The sequence below is a fragment of the Orcinus orca genome, chromosome 17 (assembly GCF_937001465.1).
Source record: "Orcinus orca chromosome 17, mOrcOrc1.1, whole genome shotgun sequence".
NCBI lineage: Eukaryota > Metazoa > Chordata > Mammalia > Artiodactyla > Delphinidae > Orcinus > Orcinus orca.
This window is the reverse complement of record NC_064575.1, coordinates 575,190-593,172: the sequence shown is the minus strand read 5'-3', so window position 1 is coordinate 593,172 and position 17,983 is coordinate 575,190. Positions and strand designations below refer to the sequence as shown.

General features: G+C 45.2%; 1 protein-coding gene across 5 annotated transcripts in view; it reads left to right on the top strand.

The window, feature by feature from the left end:
- Positions 1-17,983, top strand: part of PRKDC (protein kinase, DNA-activated, catalytic subunit) — a 150,603-nt gene that overhangs the window by 46,477 nt on the left and 86,143 nt on the right. For all 5 annotated transcript variants that reach the window (XR_004486071.2, XM_033437691.2, XM_033437690.2 and 2 more), the window contains 6 exons: positions 289-515; positions 9,130-9,224; positions 10,603-10,702; positions 11,835-11,968; positions 15,611-15,862; positions 17,502-17,725. Coding sequence is in view for 4 of the 5 variants with exons in the window: in XM_033437691.2 (XP_033293582.1) it covers positions 289-515; positions 9,130-9,224; positions 10,603-10,702; positions 11,835-11,968; positions 15,611-15,862; positions 17,502-17,725 (1,032 nt within the window). In the remaining variant the exon portion in view is untranslated. The remainder of the gene's footprint in view (positions 1-288; positions 516-9,129; positions 9,225-10,602; positions 10,703-11,834; positions 11,969-15,610; positions 15,863-17,501; positions 17,726-17,983) is intronic.

Here is a 17,983-nt window from a genome sequence, read left to right as displayed (position 1 = left end):
TTTTAGGATATAATCACTGTGTTTCTTCAGGGGAAGGAAAGTCTGCTTTGTTGCTGTACAATTAAAGTATTCTCTTTTTTTCATGTATTTTTCAGTTTCTTAATTTGTTTAGAAGAAACTTCATTATGTCACAAGGAATTTGTTATTAGAGTCTAGATTCTAGACAGATTGGTTTGACTAGTGTCTGTTTTTTTCTTAATAGTGCTCTAAATTAATTTTCATAACATACTTCATTTATGCTCAGAGGCAGACCAAGGTATTCAGTTGTCATTTTATGCTTTGTTTCAGGATGGAATTGTGGACCCCTTTGACAGTACTTTAAGAGATTTTTGTGGTCGGTGTATTCAAGAATTCCTCAAATGGTCCATTAAGCAGACAACACCGCAGCAGCAGGAAAACAGTCCCGTAAACACCAAATCACTTTTCAAGCGACTGTACAGCTTTGCACTTCACCCCAATGCTTTCAAGAGACTGGGAGCATCACTTGCTTTTAATAATATCTACAGGGAATTCAGGTACGTAAGTTACCTGACAGGGAAGGTGTAAAGATCTTTAAATTTTCTTTTTTTTGTTTTTAAATATTTATTTATTTTCCTTTTCTTTTTTTGGCTGTGTCGGGTCTTAGTTGCAGCAAACGGGATCTTTGTTGGTGCCTGTGGGATCTTTTCGTTACGGCATGCGGTCTAAGATCTCTAAATATTCAATAGTGATTTTGTAAAGTGACTCACTGTTTATGTATCCATGTAGTCATATATCAAGCATTTAGTAAATAGTTAACATGCTGGATGCTGTGCTATTTTCTGGGGATTAAATAATGAATTAAAATGATGTTTGCATTCAAGAAGAGGCTCAGAACGTGTTGAGATCTACATTGAAGCATAATAGTACACAGTCTGGAAAGTGCAACAAGAGCCATAATACACAGTCTTTTGAAGCACAGAAGAGGAGTGTCTGACATGGTTTGAGTAGGTTAGGGGAGGTTTCCTGTATCTCCTGGCCTCCTGTACCTCCTGGCATCCTGTACCTCCTGGCCTCCTGTACCTCCTGGCCTCCTGTTCCATTTATACTTGGGATGAGGCTTAGGGGATGAGTGGAAACTGGCCCAAGCATTTCAGGTCAGAGGGACAGGGCAGAGATAAGAGGACAGTATGTACGGAGACGAAGTCATTTTCTACTCCTTGCTGTGGAGTTTGAGGTTTGGAAGGGAGTGAAATGAGACTGGCCAGAAGCCTCTCTTTGTGGAGTTAAGATGTGAAGGCCACTTCCAGAGACAGCGAGTCCTGGATAGTGGGAGCAGGGAGCGGCACGGTTAGACTCCTCCCCAAATTCTCCTGCCAGTAGCTGTGTGGGGAGTGGGTCTGAGGGCCAGGACACCAGTGACGGGGTGGTTTCACAGTCCAAGGACAAGATAGTCCCTGACCTAAGGTTGTAGTAGTGTTTGTTCGTTTGTTCATTTAGTACTGTTTGCTAGGTCAGACTGTTATGTGCCAGGCATCATGCCAAATGCTGGAGATACAAAGATGTAGCCCTTCGTGAGGGCTGCATTTTAAAAAGACAGGTAGATAATATTCAACCAATCACAAAGATAAAGGTAAAATCTGTAGCTGGAATTAGTGCTTTTAAGTAGCGGTACAGGGAATTCCCTGGCGGTCCAGTGGTTAGGACACTGCACTTTCATTGCCGGCTGCCCGGGTTCAATACCTGGTCGGGGAACTAAGATCCCACTACTGTGCAGCATGGGAAAAAAAAAATTAAGTAGTGGTACATGATTACGAAGGAACCTTATAATGAGGAATCTGACCTCATTTGGTCAGAATAGCTTCTCTCAGGAATTGGCAGTTGGGTTAGTGATGAGGGGAGCAGTTGTGAAAATAAGATGATGGAGGGATGATGGAGGGATGGATGATGGATGGAGAGGTAGGTGGATGATAAGTAGATAGATTTTAGTTGGATGGATGGGTGGATGGGTGGATGGATGGATGGATGATGGATGGGTGGATAGATGGATGGATGATGGATGGATGGGTGGATGATGGTTGGAGAGGTAGGTGGATGATAAGTAGATAGATTTTAGTTGGATGGATGGGTGGATAGATGGATGGATGGTGGATGGATGGATGGATGATGGATGGGTGGATAGATGGATGGGTGGACGGACAATGGATGGATGATGGATGGATGGGTGGATGATGGTTGGAGAGGTAGGTGGATGATAAGTAGATAGATTTTAGATGGATGGATGGATAGATCGGTGGTAGATGGATAGAGAGAGGATAGCTGGATGGATAGGAATCTGTCTCTGCATGTGTGTGGGCATGTGCACGTTTGTATGAAAATCGACTGGAGGGCTTCCCTGGTGGCGCAGTGGTTGGGGGTCCGCCTGCTGATGTAGGGGGCGTGGGTTCGTGCCCCGGTCTGTGGGGATCCTGCCTGCCGCTGAGCGACTGGGCCCGTGGGCCGTGGCCACTGGGCCTGCGTGTCCGGAGCCTGTGCTCCACGGCAGCGGGGGGCAGGCCGCAGCGGTGAGGGGCCCGCGTGCCGCAAAGAAAAAAAAAATCGACTGGAGTTTGAAGCCACTGTGTTGATTTTTTTAGTTGAGGTATAGTTGATGTAAAATGTATGTTTCAGGTGTACAGTGTAGTGATTCACAATTTTTAAAGGTTATGCTCCATTTATAGTTATTATAAAATATTGGCTGTTTTCCTGTGCTGTACATTATATCCTTGTTGCTTATCTGTTTTATGCATAGTAGTTTGTGTCTCTAAGTCCCCTACCCCTATTTTGCCCCTCCTCCTTCCCTCTGGTAACCACTAATTTGTTCTTTATATCTGTGAGTCTGGTTCTGTTTTGTTATATACATATGTTTGTTTTATTTTTTAGAGTTCTCATACAAGTGGTATCATACAGTATTCATCTGGTGTATTTCACTAAGCATAATACTCTGTAGGTCCATCCATGTAGCTGCAAATGGAATTATTTTCATTCTTTTTTATGGCTGAGTAACATTCATTGTATATATTTACCACATCTTTTATTTATTTATTTCTTCGGCCTGACCAGGGATCTAACCTGTGCCCCCTGCAGTGGAAGCACGGAGTCCTAACCACTGGACTGCCAGGGAAGTCCCTTACCACATCGTCTTTATCCATTGTTGGACACATTGTTGATGGACACTTAGGTTGTTTCTATGTCTTGGCAGTTGTGAATAGTGCTGCTATGAACAGTGGGGTGCATGTAGTTTTTCAAATAAGTGTTTTTGGGTTTTTTGGATAAATACCCAGGAGTGGAATTGCTGGGCTGTATGGTAGCTCTATTTTTAGTTTTTTGAGGAATCTCCACACTGTTCTCCGCAGTGGCTGCACTAATTTACATTCCCACGCACAGCGCATGAGGCGCACTTTTCTCCGCATCCTCGCCAGTACTTGTTATTTGCGGTCTTTTTGGTGATAGTCATCTGCCACGTGTGAGGTGATGTCTCATTGTGGTTTTGATTGTACTTCCCTGATGATTAACCATGTTGAGCATCTTTTCATATGCCTGTTGGATATCTGTGTGTCTTCTTTGCAAAAATGTCTATTCAGGTCTTTGTTTTTTTGATACTGAGCTGTTTGAACTGTTTGTATATTTTGGATATTAGCCCTATATTCATCTTATCATTTGCAGATATTTTCTCCCGTTCAGTAGGTTGTCATTTTGTTTTGTTGATGGTTTCCTTTGCTGTGCAGAAGTTTTTAGGTTTAATTAGGCCTCCTTTGTTTCTTTTTGTTTTCTTTGCTTTAGGAGACAGAAAACGTTGCTACAATTTATGTCAGAGCGTGTTCTGTCTGTATTTTCTTCTAGGAGTTTTAAGGTTTCCAGTCGTACGCTTAGGTGTTTAATCCATTTTGAGTTTATTTTTTTGTATGCCGTTAGAGAATGAATGTTCTAATTTCATTCTTCTACGTGTAGCTGTCCGGTTTTCCCAGCACCAGTTATTGAAGAGACTGTCTTTTCTGCATTGTATATTCTTGCCTCCTTTGTCATAGATTAATTGACCATAAGTGCGTGGGCTTATTTCTGGGCTCTCTGCTCTGTTCCATTGATCTATACATCTGTTTTGTGCTAATACCGTGCTGTTTTGATTACCATACAGTATAGTCTGAAGTCAGGGAGCGTGATGCCTCCAGCTCTGTTATTCTTTCTCAAGATTGATTTGGCTATTTGGCGTCTTTTGTATTTCCATACAAAATTTAAAATTATTCTAGTTCTGTGAAAAATGCCCTTGGTATTTTGATACGTTTTTTCCTTTTAGTTTTTTAAATTGTGAAACCTGTGTGTATAGAAGAATGTTTAAAAACATGTAAAATTGTCACTATTTGCAGATGACATGATATTACAGATAGAAAACCCTAAAGACTCCACCAATAAAACTGTTAGAACTAATAAACTCAGTAAAATTGCAGGATACAAAATCAGTATACAAAAGTCTGTTGCCTGTCTATGTACTCATAATGAACAATCAGAAATTGAAATTAAGAAAACAATCTCAGGACTTCCCCAGTGGCACAGTGGTTAAGAATCTGCCTGCCAATGCAGGGGACATGGGTTCGAGCCCTGGTCCGGGAAGATCCGACATGCTGCGGAGCAACTAAGCCTGTGCGCCACAACTACTGAGCTTGTGCTCTAGAGCCCGTGAGCCACAACTACTGAAGCCTGTGTGCTCTAGGGCCTGCGTGCTGTAACCACTGAAGCCTGCACGCCTACAGCCTGTGCTCTGCAACAAGAGAAGCCACTGCAGTGAGAAGCCTGCGCACCGCAACAGAGAATAGTCCCCGCTCACCGCAACTAGAGAAAGCCCACGCGCAGCCACAAAGAAGACCCAACGCAGCCAAAAAAAAAAAAAAAAAAAAGAAAAAGAAAACAATCTCATTTACAGCTGTATCAAGAGGAATAAAATACCTAGGGATAAATTTAACCAAGGGGGTGAAAGACCTGTACACTGACAACTGTAAGACATTGATGACAGAAATTGAAGAAGACACAAATAAATAGATATTCTGTGCTCATGGATTGGAAGAATTAATATTGTTAAAATTTCCACACTACCCAAAGCAATCTTCAGATTGAGTGCAATCCCTATGAAAATTCCAATGGCTTTTTTCACAGAAATAGGGCAAACAGTCCTAAAATTTGTATGGAACCACAAAGACCCTGAAAAGTCAAAGCAATCCTGAAAAAGAACAAGGCTGGAAGCATCACGCTTCCTGATTTCCAACTACTGTACAAAGTTATAGTAATCAAAACAACATGGTGTTGGCAGAAATACAGTCACATAGATCATTGGAACAGAACAGAATGCCCAGAAATAAATCCACACACTTATGGTCAATTAATTTTATGACAGAGGAGCCAGGAATACACAGTGGAGAAAGACAGCCTCTTCAATAAACGGTGTTGCGAGAACTGGACCCCTGTCTTACACCATTCACAAAAACTAACTCAAAATGGAGTAAAGATTTGAACGTAAGACCTGAAACCATAAAACTCCTAGAAGAAAACATAGGTGGTAAGCTCCCTGACATAGGTCTGGTAAGCTTCCTGACATAGGTCTTAGGGATGATTTTTTGAATCTGACACCAAAAGCAAAAATAGACAAGTGGGATTACATCCAACTAAAAACTTCTGCACAGCAAACGGTCAACAAAATGATAGGGCAACCTACTGAATGGGAGAATATAGTTGCAAATCATATATCTAATAAAGGGTTAATATCCAAAATATATAGAGAGCTCAATGGCAAAAAATCTGATTAGAAAAATGAGCAGAATATCTGACAAGACATTTTCCCAAAAAAGACATAGAAATGGCCAACAGGTATGTGAAAAGATGCTTAACATCACTAATCATCAGGGAAATGCAGATCAAAACCACAATGAGGTATCACCTCACACTGGTCAGAATGGCCGTCATCAAAAAGTCTACAAATACCAAATGCTAGTGAGGGTGTGGAGAAAAGGGAACCCTTGTGCACTGTTGACGGGAATGTAAATTTGTGTAACCACTGTGGAAAATAGTGTGGAGGTTCCTCAAAAAATTAAAAATAGAACTACCATACAATCCAGCAATTCCACCCCTGGGTATTTATCCGAAGAAAATGAAAACGCTAATTTGAGGAGATTTATGCACCCCCATGTTCATTGCAGCATTATTTGTAATAGCCAAGACATGGAAGCAACCTAAGTGCCTATTGAGAGATGAATGGATATAGAACATCTAATACACACACACACACACACACACGCACACACACACACACACACACACACACACACACACACACACACACGAATATTACTCAGCCATAAAAAAGAAGAAAATCTTGCCATTTGTGACAACATGGATGGACCTAGTGGGCATTATGCTAAGTGAGATAAGTCAGACAGAATAAGACAAACACTGTGTGATCTCACTTATATATGAAATTGTAAACAACAACAGCAAACAAACAAGCTCATAGATACAGAGAACAGATTGGCGGTTGCTAAAGCCAGGGCTGGGGGCTCAGAGAAATGGGTGAAGGGGATCAAAAGCTATAAATTAAGTTATAAAAGAAGTAAGTCCTGGTGGAGTAATGCACAGCATGATGACTACAGTTAATAACACTGTATCCTATATATGGAAGTTGCTGAGAGAGAAGACATTAAAAGTTCTTATCACAGGGTACAACATGTTGTAAGTAGGTGTGGTGACTGATGTTGACTAGGCTTGCAGTGATGGTTTTGTAACATGTACAAATAGCGAACTGCTACGTTGTGCACCTGAAACTGATGCAACGTATGTCAGTTATGCCTCAATTTGAAAGCCCTAAAATGTGTAAAGGTTGTATAATAATAATAGCAACAGAAGTGCCCGCATATTGACCACCTAGCTTTAGAAGTGGAGCATTATCAGTATTTTAGATCCGCCCTGCCCTAAGGTAATCCTTCTCCTGACTTGGATGTCACTTGTTCCCTTGCTTTGCTGTTTTGTTTCATTCTCTGTATATTGGTATGTACCCTAATCGGTGTGCTCTTGGTTTCGGAAAGCAGCTGTTAGGCATAGACACGGCCAGGGGAGTTTGGGTCAGTGTTTTCACTGTCAGGTAAAGGATCCTGGGAAACTGCTGAACAGAGACTGGCTTCAGCTTCTCAGAGGACAGGAGCCTGGTCCAAGGAATTAGGTTGACAAAGTCCATCGTTAGTCCTGGGAAGCCGAGCTCTCTAGAAATGTGTGAAGTGGACCCACAACTGACATTGGGGAGAAGTACCGTCCAAGAATGTGGACTGCCCTTTAGTTTCTGCTTCTGAGACCCCAGTGGCCTGACTTGGGTGTCAGGAGCAGGTCAGAGCAGAATTCTCTCGTGGGGTCAGTGAGCGCAGTCGACAGTCCAGGCTGAACCTGGGCTGGAGGGCAGCGTCACGCAGGGGGTCGTTGGGCCTGGCTCCTTTGGGTCTGTCGGGGTGGAGAGCTCCTCTCCGCCCCACTCGCCCACCCTGTCTGACCCGACTGTGCGCCCGCGCGCTCCCCCCTCCGTCCTGTTGGGCCTTGTTGCCTTTCCCCTGTTGCCGTCTTTCTCGGATGCTCGGATTTGCTGGACTACATTCCGGGTGGCTTTGAGAAATGATGCCCGAGGGAACCGTGTTCGAGGGATTGTGTGTTGAGTGATGTAAGTACAAGTTAGGGTGCTTCCATCCTGCAAGCTCGTGAACTGTTTTGGAGAGCTTTCCTTGGGGATCGTGGATTTGGAGTATCATTTGGTCATGTCATTTCCTCCTTGCTACTTCAAATGGTTTTGGCATCTAAGATACAAGCTACTGTAGCCAGCCTGGGACTCTGACCCCAACCCCCCCTTCTATGGTCTGGCCGCACGTCGCTCTTCCAGGTGAGCCTTGGCCCCTCGCTCTGACTCCTGTGCTGCATCCGCCTTCGTGGCCCACAGCGCGATGCCCTTTAGTGTCAGTGTCACATCTGGGTGTGTGGTGGGGTGTCGTGGCGGGCACTTGGAGCTTGTGGGTCCCCCTCTAGGATTCAAATTTAAAAAATTAGGGTGATAGTCCTCCCAAACCAAACAGCGGTGTGCGGTCCTGTTCTCAGTCCCCCCCACCCTCCAGCGCCTGCTGGTTCCTCACTCTGGTCCTGTTTCAGGAAATCACCACCTCAGAGGTGGAGCAGTGACCCTGCACTTGGTCACACAGCTAGAGCGCCCATGAGCCTTAGTGCCCCTGCCTGGCGTTGTGTGCTTAATCATTCACTGTCCTGTGTCACTGAGGAACAGATTTTCCAGGGAGAGGCTGGCCTGTGCCTGTGACCTACCCATGAGTGTGACGTCAGTGGTTGGTCCACAGATATTGTGGTCCAGGTAGTTGTTCACATGTGGCGGATATGCTTGTAAAAGGCCCAGAGATGACTGTTGATGTTAACTTACTTTTGGATAGGTAGAGAACTTTTTTTTTTTTAATTTATTTATTTTTGCTGTGTTGGGTTTCAGTTTCTGTGCGAGGGCTTTCTCTAGTTGTGGCAAGCGGGGACCACTCTTCATCGCAGCGCGTGGGCCTCTCACTATTGTGGCCTCTCCCGTTGCGCAGCACAGGCTTCAGACGCACAGGCTCAGTAGTTGTGGCTCACGGGCCTAGTTGCTCCGCGGCACGTGGGATCCTCCCAGACCAGGGCCCGAACCCGCGTCCCCTGCATTAGCAGGCAGACCCTCAACCACTGTGCCACCAGGGAAGCCCCGGTAGAGAACTTTTAAAATTCCGTTATTTAAAAAAATGTGGACGTAGTACCAGGTCTTCTTTTCTGCTACATGTAATTTTGATGAGGTGTGTGGAGTGTGGTCAGAACAGTGGCTTTAGGTTTTAGGTTATGTGCTGTGAGCAGGTCCACAGGTGAGGAGGGTGCTTGTAACAGTAAAAAAGCCCGTGCCTCTTGGTCTGTTTTTGACCAGGTTTTCTTCTTTCAGAAGTGTTTTAGGTTTTATGTTTTAAAAGATTTGCGGCATTTTTAAAGACAAATTTCATTAAGGTATGTATTCTTTAATAACATAACTTTTTCCCGTCATTGTTTCTGTTTTATTGTCTTCTCAGATAAGGCTCAATATTCTTTATTTTTCAGGGAGGAAGAGTCTCTGGTAGAACAGTTTGTGTTTGAAGCCTTGGTTACATACGTGGAAAGCCTGGCCTTAGCACATGCGGATGAGAGGTCCTTGGGTAGGTCCCATTCGGGCTCTCTGTGTGTGCGCAGCGAGCCTGTCCATGCGGGGGCCTGGGTCACCCCCTCATAAGGTGCTGTCTTCTCCTCACATCCCCGTTTAGGGTGATAAGTGAAGGGGAGGTGGGGCCCTCTGCTGCCTCAAACCCGCTTGTTACAAGAGGCTTCAGTGCCTCCTCTACGACTCGCCGTGTCCCCTGGCATCCACTCAGCTTGACCCCTGGTTGGTCAGGGATCCTGGCCAGGGCAGGTGGGGCAGCCCTGCTGTGAAGCTCCAGTGAAAGGGCACAGCTGACACGAGCTAAAGAAAGCTGGCCCTTGTCTCTGAATTCACTAATGACACCTAGAAGGTAGAAAGTAGGTTTCCTTACAGAATTGTAATAAGGCTATTTTGACAGTAACTAAGACGTCATTTTAAAATACTAAGTCAGAAATATGCTGAAGTGGCAAAGAGAGTAATAAATGATCGTCTTTGCAGTTAACTTCTGTCCAGAAGCTGTCGGGACTACCCAGGAGTTCTGGGGCTGGAAAACTTCCTGGCATCTCCCCGCTCAGTCTGCAGGGCGTCTGGCCCGGGGCGTGTGGACCCTGATGTGGCTCTCGCAGCGGGTGCCGTGGGGACCCCCTCTCACTTGCCAAATGGTGGTGTCTCTCATTTTTTGACAGATTGAAGCTCTGTTGTCCTCCATGGTGATAGCCCTACTCATGAGCAAAAACACTTAAAATTCAGTCCTGCCGTCAGCCGTCATTAGCTTAAAATTGCCTTATCTTGACATCGTATATAGGGGAATTTTCTCAACAAGTGAAATTTTACTCTTTTAAAATCACTGCCATAGTTAAAAGGCGTAGATGAAATTTTACTCTTTAAAAAATCACTGCCATAGTTAAAAAGTGTAGAAAGAAAACTTCCTTGGTAACAGAGGTCAAAATAGGCTGTGTGAGGCCCCTTTCCTGAATAACCCTAGACGCCTGTAGATGGTTTTACTATTTTATTTCTCTTCTTCTCCTGCAGTGGCTGTATTATTAACTGTAATATAGTTTAACCTACATGAGAAAAGTGCGGGTCAAGGAACTGACCCCCTGAAATAATAGCCTTCAGTGGGGTGCATGGGCTCTGGCCTGCTTTGTGGGTTTTGTAACACCTGCAGAGTCCTTCCATCTCAGACCTGTACGCAAGGCTGTGCCTTGCTGTCCTGCGATCTTAAACATGGGTTTTGTATTTGGATGTGCAGTGTTGTATTTTGAGGGATGAAAAACACTCTTTTGTAAAATCACCTTTTTAATTACAAAACTAGGCCAATAAGCCTGTAGTACTACTTTGTTAATGATGATCAGCTGTAGATCTCCTTCAGCAATCTCTGTTTGTGTTGAGAGCAGGTACAGTTCAGCAATGCTGCGATGCTATCGATCACCTGGGGCGCATCGTCGAGAAGAAGCACATTTCTTTAAACAAAGCAAAGAAGCGACGCTGTCCCCGGTAGGTGATGTTGCTTCCTTTTTCTTTTTCTTTCCCCCGAACATAAAACTAATTCTCAGTTAACACAGGAGAATCCAGGAGGAATTTGTGGAAGTATAAAGAGTCAATTTTCCAAAGTAACTTAAAAGTTTTATGTTTGAAAGTGCTTTGTTTAAGGTGTCATCTTGGTTGGGATAGTGGATACCACTTGAAAATTAGCTTTGTAACTGAGACATTTGTCTGCACTAATTCTGAATACGAATTTGGTGTGGAATTATTTGCTTGGAATCTGCATGAGCTGTTTGTTATGGAGTAGATTTGAAATGTAAGAACTAAAATATTGAAATAGTAGGATTTTGACAGAATGAGGTTGCAGATTATGAAATAAAGCCACTCAAAACCAAGGCTGGCTTATTGCCCAGTGGTTTCCAGTCTTTGCTCCCATTTCCATCCCGGCAAGGTCTCTTTCTCAGACGGGGTGCGGGTGTGCCATGCCTCTTCCCCCAGGTCTGTGCAGGGGTCTGGGGGCTCTGGTGTCTGCTGGCGCCCACCACTCTGCAGAAGCATAGCCTGTAGACTGGACATTAATACTCCCTCTGTGGTTTTAAAATTGATTCTTCCAGATTCTGCCGCGAGTATGACATCTCTCCAGGTCATTCATGCTCACACTTGAGCAGTAGAATTACCTTGGGGTCTGGTTACATACAGTACAGGTCGCTGGGCCTTGCTCTGGAATTGGCTTCAGTAGGTTTAGGGTGGGGCTGAGAATTTGCCTTTCTGCCAAGCTAATACTGATGTAGCTGGTCCAGGGACCACAGTTTGAGAAGCACTACTTCAGAACCTAAACCCCCTTTCAGTTTACAGTGCATTGAAAAGGGAACATGCAAAGACTTGGTGCTGATCTTTTAAGAAATGCTTTTTAATTTTCCCTCAATTAAAAAAATAAAAGGAAGGCAGCATTTAGGACCTATTTCACCTGTGACGTTTTGATTGTATTCTAATGATAATACACTAAAAATAAATTGAATGCCTTTAAATATGGTTTCTACATGTATCAGGGTAGCAAAATTGAATGTATGGTTTTTAGACTCTGGGGCCAGCTAAATGCTGAATGTTGGAGTGTGAATATTAAATACATGTATTCTCCATGCAGAGGCTTTCCACCTACGGCACCCTTGTGTTTATCAGACGTGGTCCAGTGGCTTTTCTCCAATTGTGGGAGGCCCCAGACAGAATGTCGACACAAGTCCATAGAACTCTTTTATAAGTTTGTTCCTTTGTTGCCAGGTATGATGGTCTTTATGCCCTATAAATGACTTTTGCTAGTAGTTTAGAGACGCACTTATATAAAACATGATATTTCCATTATTTAGATAAATGTAATATGTTCTAATAAATATAAAAAATAAGTACGTTCTAATACATACAAAGTACAAAAAATAATCATTACAGATCATTTGTAAGACAGGTGATGAATTATGGCTGTACATTTCCAAAGATTTATAGAAGAAAAGAAAAAAATGCTTTTGATGTTAGACGATACAGAAGAGGTGAACTTAGAATTTCCTAGTACCTTTTATTCCGCATCTTTGCTTTTCTGTCCCACTTAAAAGAAAGAAGGAAGGATTGGATGACCATAGTAGTTAACACGATATTCAATTAAGGTTTAGAAATCTTATTAATAGTTAATGAAGCGGGACTTCCCTGGTGGCGCAGTGGTGAAGAATCTGCCTGCCAGTGCAGGGGACACGGGTTCGAGCCCTGGTCCGGGAAGATCCCGCATGCCGCAGAGCAACTAAGCCCGTGCGCCACAACTACTGAGCCTGTGCTCTAGAGCTCGCAAGTCACAACTACTGAGCCCGTGTGCCGCAACTACTGAGCTTGTGCTCTAGAGCCTGCGAGCCACAACTGCTGAGCCTGCGTGCTGCAACTACTGAAGCCCTCATGCCTAGAGCCCATGCTCCTCAACAAGAGAAGCCACCGCAATGAGAAGCCCACGCACCGCAAGGAAGAGTAGCCCCTGCTCGCCACAACTAGAGCAAGCCACGTGCAGCAGCAGACTCAATGCAGCCAAGTATAAATTTAAAAAAAACAGTTATATATATTAAAAAAATAGTTAATGAAGTAATGCAGTTGTTTTTTTTGGCCTGTAATTAATAAGGAGTTGCCAGACTCCTAAGTCTGAATGATCTCAAGATCATTTGGTATTAAAGGAAAGCAATGGACCTATGCTTTTCAGCCGTTACTGTACTAAACCATTAAACTACTTAAGAGACTTGAGACAATTTCTAAATTTCTCAGGAATAAATGTATTGGTAGCTCAGGTGTGGGGTTCGGTAGCTCAGGCATGGGGAAGCTGTGCCCCAGGACAGACTCTGGCCCTGGCTCCCCTTCACGTGCACTGGGCACTAGTCCAGAACCAGGGCATGTGCATCTGGGTGAGGAGGTGCCCGCACACAGCGGACCGTGAGCTGGTTCTCTTGAGCAAGGGGCTTGGAGGGCCTCTGCGGGGCTGCTTCAGGGGCAGCAGGTGGAAATGACTGCATGTCATTCTGAGACTTAGAAGGGTGCTGCATGTGTTATGCCCGAACATGATGTATACTGTGGAATGCGTTATGTTAAATACTATATATTCTGCATACTGTATGTTGTGATTGTATTCACATGTATTCTATGCATTACGTATACCATATAAATACAGAGGATGTAATTATCTACTAGACTATAATATATACTAGACTATAATTTTACGTATATGGTAGAAATGTATATTTGTGTTTTTTAATTTAGAGAATTGTTTTAAAAACATTATTAGTATTTTATATACGCTTACTGCTTTTAGTTAACAAGTTTGCTTTACCTGTTGTCATTCTCACAACGAAGTCAGTGAAGAGTGGATGGGATGGAGGGCGGGGCATCTTCTCCTTATTTTTAGAGGAAACTAAGGCCCAGACTGCGGAGGTAGCACTGCTGGCTGCAGGCCCCGCGGTTCCAGCGGCGTCAGCTTGGCTGATCGCAGACGTTTCCGCTGCTCTTCTTCGTAGCTGCCTGCTACATACTTTCAGGGAAGTAATAGCGCTCTGCCTCTCAGAGTGGTCTTTGTTAGTAAGCACAGGATGCTGAGTACTGGTGAACCTTGCCCTGCTACCACCGTGACTCACCTCTTCTGTGTCTTCCAGTGGGGTGTCTGCCCTCTTCTTTGACTTTGCCCCTGTGATTTTCAAGGTCCCGTGTCCTGCAGTAGTACCGTGTGCGTGGTCGGGCCGGGTATGTGGACACCCAGACCCATGGGACGTTATGACAGGTGCAGGTGTGTCCCCGCTGCGTGTCGGGGCCTTCCGATGCCGACACCGGGGAGTGGGGGCGGATTGGGTGGAGAGGCAGAGAGACAGAGACCACCTCACAGTGGGGAGGGCCCCCCCCCAATCCTCCACTTGTCTTGCTTCCCTCTAGACCTGTCTTCCCAGGTCCTTCCTTTCTGCACGTCCTCTTCTGCCGCTCTTAGCTAGCACTCGACGTAGAATTTAAATATAGTATGTTCTTCACTCATGGTTACAGTTTTATTCATTTCTTCTTAGTGAAAATAATGGAAAGTTTAATATTTCTTCTAAAACAACCCCTGAAAACATGGTACTAGTCTTTTACTTATATAGCTTGTGAGAGGTATTTTTGACACAGTAAAAAAAAATTTCTTCTTTTTTTTAAAATAAATTTATTTATTTATTTATTTTTGGCTACATTGGGTCTTTGTTGCTGCGTGCAGGCTTTCTCTAGTTGTGGAGAGTGGGGGCTACTCTTCGTTGTGGTGCGCGGGCTTCTCATTGCGGTGGCTTCTCCTGTTGTGGAGCACGGGCTCTAGGCGCACGGGCTTCAGTAGTTGTGGCTCACGGGCTCTAGAGCGCAGGCTCAGTAGTTGTGGTGCACGGGCTCCAGGACACAGGCTCAGTAGTTGTGGCTCATGGGCTTAGTTGCTCCGTGGCACGTGGGATCTTCCCAGACCAGGGCTCGAACGCACGTCCCCTGCATCGGCAGGTGGATTCTTAACCACTGCACCACCAGGGAAGCCCCCAGTTCTTCTTTTGCATCAGAATTACATTACTGTTTTGGATTCTTCTGTACCTTCATTAGGGTCAGAATGACTTGACCTTTTCACAGCCACTGATTTCAGAGCATACAAAATACACTTTAATGTTTTTTTCTTTAATTTAGAAAATGATTAATACCTAAAAGAAAAATATCTTTTCAAAAGCAGATCATTTGACTCTTTTATTTAATAAGCACGGCACTTACCACGTGGTAGATGCTATTCTAAGTGCTTTTTCAGATATTAACTGCTTCAGTTCACTTCGCCTTGGTGACAACCTCAGAGGTAGATACTGTGTGCGTCTCACCGTGGACGAGGAAGCAGCCTGGCGAGGCCTGGTCCCCGCGGCTGCCAGTGGCACAGGCAGAGGGGCTGGAGTGTCTGACTGCTCTGTGTTTATTCCGTAAAAAAAGCAATAATGACTTTCAAGAAAAAAGGCAAGAGAAAGAGTATGAAGTTTATAGGTATTCAGGTGGTATCCGACTATGTTAATAATGTTTAAAGAAACTGAAGAGAATGGCTTTTGGTGGAAATACTTTCTTGACAGTAAGTACAGTGAGCAAGTTGTGAGTGCTGTGGTTAAAATAAGACTATCCTGGATCATTTTGGAATTTCAGTGCACTGGTAGGTCGTTTATGTGGGACATTTATGGAAAACTATTTGAAATATTGTGATATTGCCTGTCTTGTTCTGGTCTGATTACATTTTTAACATACCACACTTTTAATTTTTGTTTCTTATTATTGGGAGATGCTGTTTTTAATTAGGTACAGTGATTAGATCAAGTGATTTTAACTACATGAAAGTGATTTATATGTGTGTTTTAATCTTATTTCTCTTTTAAGGCAACAAATCCCCTTCCCTGTGGCTGAGAGACCTGATCCAGAAGGAAGGCATTTCCTTCCTCATAAACGCATTTGAGGGCGGAGGAGCCTGCGGTCCGCCAGCCGGCATCCTCACCCAGCCCACCCTCCGCCAGCTGCGCGGGCCGTTCAGCCTGCGTGCCACGCTGCAGTGGATGGACGCGCTGCTGGCTGCGCTGGAGTGCTACAACACCTTCCTGGGCGCAGGGACCCTTGGTGCCGCCCAGCTCCTGGGTGGGTAGAGCCTCCCTGGGTCAGCACCGTCCGGCTCTGCCTGGAACCATGCCGGGGCCAAGATGGGTGGGGTTTTGGTTGGACAGGATCACGGGGTGTCATTTCTTCAGCTCTGCCTGCGTCTCCGAGCTCACAGTGAGGGTGGGGGGCTCCCCGCCCGGAGTCTGTGCTGCTTTCTTGCCCTGTGCACAGGTTCTCAGTGACCCTTGTGCAAAGTAACCTTCTGAGGTTTTCCTGAGGCCCTCTGGTCTTGTGCCATGTCTCTGTGGAGCGGGTCTTTAGTTTTCTCGCATCTTTCTGTCCCTGGAGCTTCTCTGTTGTAGTGCGGTAGTGACGGTGTTGTTTGCAAAGGACGTCAGGCGGGTGGGATGTGAGTGCTGGGCAGGCTCTGTCCCCCTGGGGGCCCCGGTGGCCCACGAGGGCAGGCGCTGGCTCTGGGAATGGTGTCCCCTGGGAAGCAGCACCTGGAGCTGGCTGTCGCCTGGCAGGTGTGCTCTCTGCTTCAGGGTTCTCGGAGCAGCTGGCCGTTCTCCTGCCGCCCCGTACTGTGGGCGGAGCCTCAGACTTGCCCTCAGAATGGGCTGTGCTCTTTGCATGACTGTTTGGGGGGGGGGGCGGGACGGGGGGGGGGGGTCTCCGTTCCAGCCGGGGCGGCGTCTGAGCAGAGGGCCTGCTCTTCTCTCCGCAGGCCTGTCAGAGGTGACGGGGTTGGGAGGAGTCAGACGGCCCCTGGCCTGTTGGGTTCAGGGTCTCTGGTGTTTGAGAATGCAGTTCTGAACACATTTTCTCCCAGTTTTTTGAATACATAATGACCTGTCAGTTGACAGTTTGATCGCCTTCCTTAAATCTAAGGAGAACAAAGACCTGGAAGCCGTCCCCTAGAGGACCTAACCAGCCGCCACCTTTGTTCACTCCCCTGGCTTGTGCACCATTGTTGTCACGTGTCCCCTGCCTTTACCCCAGAACGGTGAGCTGTGCTCGGATTGCGGAGTGGAGAACAGCATGTCCGTCCTTCCTGTGGCGGAGCGTGTCTCACACTCGCGAGTTCTGGGAGAAACCCGCTGGGGAGTTGATCTGAAATTGATCCCATAGGACGCCAGTCGCAGCCTCCTGCGTAAAGGCCACTGCCGTGGCGTGTCTCTCCGTTGCCCTCTGAAGGACATTTAGGCTGCTCCTATTTTTTTATTATTAAGAACAATGCTAAAATTAACATCTTCAAAGCACATCTTTGCAATTCTGCCATTATTTCCCGAGGATACAATTTCAGTGCTGGATCAAAGCATATGAGCTTTTAAGCCTTTGATAGAAATTGGTGTGCACGTGTTTTTAAGCTTTTAGTACGATTTGGCAAATAGCCCTTCAGAAAGATCATGTTAATTTATGGTCCCATGGTAGTGTTTGAGAGCCAAGACCTAACCTTCCGTAGGTGTGTTCTTACTGTACGAGTCTGCAGTTGAGTTCTGTTCAGGTGGTGTTTTGAAATGAGAAGAAATAAGTGCTGTTTTATTCAGCTTTTATTAAAACTTTTAAAATTTTGACTGAAAGTATATCACACCTATACTCAAAGACGGAACTTCACGTTAATCTTAGTGGGTTTAGAAGGAAGTGTATGTTAACATTTTAATACAATTTTTTCTAGGTGCTGAAACACAGTCTTCACTTTGGAAAGCAGTGGCTTTCTTCTTAGAAAGCATTGCTCTGCATGATATCACGGCGGCAGAAAAGTGCTTTGGTGCCGGGGCCGCAGGTGACAGACCCAGCCCACAGGAGGCAGAAAGATACAATTACAGCAAATGCACGGTGGTGGTCCGGGTCCTGGAGTTCTCCACAACGCTGCTTGGCACCTCCCCAGACAGCTGGAAGGTAGGCCCGCCCGCTGCCCTGATCAAGGGGCCTGTGCTTGGCTACCCACTGGTGGTTCTGGCCTTCTTAGAACTTTCCCTTGCTATAGGAGTTGTCTCTTCTTGAAAATAATGATAAAACTCTGCATGTGCTTCAGATTCTCACTGTGCACATAAGACACAGTTTTCCTAGATGTTTATTGGCTACTGTGTGTTATGCTGTGATCAAGCATCTGCCTGACGAAATGCGCATCAGCCAGCATTTGTTAAATGTGTCTGT